Source organism: Propithecus coquereli, unplaced genomic scaffold (assembly GCF_000956105.1).
Source record: "Propithecus coquereli isolate 6110/MARCELLA unplaced genomic scaffold, Pcoq_1.0 Scaffold606, whole genome shotgun sequence".
Classification (NCBI taxonomy): Eukaryota; Metazoa; Chordata; class Mammalia; order Primates; family Indriidae; genus Propithecus; species Propithecus coquereli.
Genome location: NW_012152019.1, coordinates 52,329 through 55,306, shown reverse-complemented (window position 1 = coordinate 55,306; position 2,978 = coordinate 52,329). Strand labels below are relative to the sequence as shown.

Here is a 2,978-nt window from a genome sequence, read left to right as displayed (position 1 = left end):
GGGCACAGAAGGCAGCACTGGGGACAGTCTCCACCATGGCCTGGGCCCCTCTCCTCCTCACCCTCCTGGCTCACTGCACAGGTGACCTGACTCGGGCCAGGGCAAGGGCCCTGGGAAGACCATGGGGCCCTGCTCTGTCCTCTTGTCTCCAGACCCAGAATCACCATGTCTGTGTCTCCCCTTCCAGGGTCCTGGGCCCAGTCTGCGCTGACTCAGCCGCCCTCGGTGTCTGGAGCCCCAGGGCAGACGGTCACCATCTCCTGCACGGGCAGCAGCAGCAACATTGGGGGTGGTTATTATGCGAGCTGGTACCAGCAGCTCCCAGGATCGGCCCCCAAACTCCTCATCTATTATGATAGTGACAGACCCTCGGGGATCCCTGCCCGATTCTCTGGCTCCAAGTCTGGCAGCTCGGCCTCCCTGACCATCACGGGGCTCCAGGCTGAGGACGAGGCTGATTATTACTGTGCAGCCTGGGACACTAGTCTGAGTGGTCGCACAATGCTCCAGACACAGGGGGAACTGAGACAAAAACCTGCCCCTGCTTTCTTGTGATCACCGTCATGACTGCCTGTGACAAACACCAGGCAAAAGACTGACTGTGGCCAACCCCAGGGCATTCACATGTGAAGATCTACCTCTCAGAGCACAGATCTGCTTTAAATGGCCGTTGTCCTTCCAAACCAGTGACCTTGCTCTTTTTCACGTTGGCTTTTTAAACACCTATATTAAGATATATTATAATGTGTATATCATCAATTGCACCCATTTAAAATATACACTTCAAATTTTCTTCGGTATTTATTGAGTTGTGCAACCATCACCGTAACATGAATTTAGAATATTTTCATCACCCTACAAATTAACAATGAGTAGTCTAATAACTAGTGTTACTATAACTTTGGCTTGTAAACCCTATTTTTGTCTTCTACATAATTTAGGAGATTAATACATGAAAATATTGATCAGGCTAATTTTCATACTTGAAATATATCAAGATGTAATTTAGTACTTCATTCATTTTTATCGCCAAAAAATATTCGATGGTATGTATGTCCTACAGGTTGTTAAACCATTCACGAATTGGTGGACATTTACTTTGCTTAAGACTTGATTTCATGAGTAACGCTGCTGTAATCATTGGATCACAAGTTTCAAATTTCCCTGTAGACACTATGTGTATTTTTGTTGGGTAGATTGGTAGGAGTAGAAATTCAGGGTGATACAATTACTGTTTTCGAGGAAATGTCTGATTGCTGTCCAGAGGGGTTGCACCAGTTTACATTTCCCTGAATAATACACGAGAGTTCCAGTTTCTCCACATTCCCATCAACATTTGTCATTACCTGTCATTTTGTTTATAGCCACCCAGTGGGTCTGCAGCGGTCTATCTCTTTAGACTTCATCACATTTCCCTAATGGCTGATGGGTTGGGATCTATTCATGCGCCGTCCTGTTTCCACTCACACAGGAGCAGCTGAAGTCTGAGGCCCTTCATGAGCCACTGACTTCAGGACACCTTATACTGAGGCAGTGTCGAAATCCCACACTCAGCCTGCTCACCTCCATGAGGGAGAACATTCTTGTTCAAGAACAGAACTCCTCTCAGAGATAGTGGATGAGCAGAATAAGGTGAAACCACCCATCCCAGACCCAGAAGATACAGCATCTTGTAGACTCCACCGATGCTGGGCTCTGCAGCTTCAGGGCTCCAGGCGTGTTCTGAGCCTGCTCCTGAGCATGCCACTCAGTCACTCACCATGGGGACACTCAGCAGATCCAGCCAGTGTCCCCAGATGCCTCAGCAGGGGCATTCCACTGGGAACCAGGACGTGTATGGGGACATGGTTGCAGTGACGTCTCTCTGTGCTCACACGGTGCCAGCACCACTGGCCAAACAGCCTGTCAGCATCTAGATGACCTCACAACAAAGAATGCAAAACAGTGTTCTAGGAAAAAATAAAAATCCCTTTAGATGGAATAAAGTGGGACTTAAGTATTATTAGAGGTGGACTACATCGATAGGTACGATTTTGTTAACAAAAATATAGAAAAACATGTATTTAATATTCTAAGGGTGAAATCACACCTAACAGGTACAGTGTACACTATCTGGGTGATGGGCACACATAACTTTGATTACAAAAGCAATCCATGTAACCAACACGTTTCTTCCCATCTAGTATTCTGAAATCTTAAAATAAAAAGAAAAAATGTATTTGAATAAATGCTAATAAAAATTTTTTTGAATCTTGAATTTTTTCTTAATAATAATATGGGAAAATTTAAATCCAGGAAAAGCCCCAAATGTTTTGGAAATGAACTCAAAATGAGTGCAACACACACTTACATTTTGAGACACAGCTTACAGCAAAATTAATTTAAACAGTCTAACACTGCTGCTGGAATAAATACAAGAAAGTTCCATTAACAGTTCAGAAGTAGACCTAGGTATGAAATGCGTTAGAATAGATCTCAAGTACCATGCATCAAACACAGTGGACTCAATAACCAAACAGAGGCAGGAATCATTATACAACATTACTTCTAAATTTTGAACAAAGTGAGGTTCAGAACCACATGTAAGGAAAGTATTTCACATGAATTTGAAAGAACAAACAGTCCTGCCCCTGATGGAATAACACAGAAAGCCTTTCACTACTCGGGAACTACTTGAGAACTGGACAACAGCGATTTAAAATTTTCCATCGTAAGACAGCAGGCAGTGCGGGGCTGGGGTCTTGAGAGACAACAAAATGAGGTGACGTCACTGATGTGGGCTGTGACATTTCCTGGGCAAGCCAGGGACCCTCCCTGGGGTCTCCTGAGATCCTGCTCAGACTCAAGTGGGCTCCAGGCCTCAGGGTTCCAGACACTTCTCTGGGTCCAGGGAAGCCTCCCCAGCGCTGGGCCTTCGCTCCTCTCTGGGCCCAGCTTGAGCTCCAGGCTACTAAAGACACAATAGTATTTCTCACAGC

General features: G+C 45.3%; 1 gene segment (V, D, J or C); it reads left to right on the top strand.

Moving 5' to 3' along the window:
* Positions 1-8: 8 nt before the first annotated feature.
* Positions 9-555, top strand: LOC105822370. The segment is given in 2 exon segments: positions 9-81; positions 188-555. Coding segments are annotated over 2 exon segments (414 nt in total).
* The last annotated feature ends 2,423 nt before the right edge of the window (positions 556-2,978 follow it).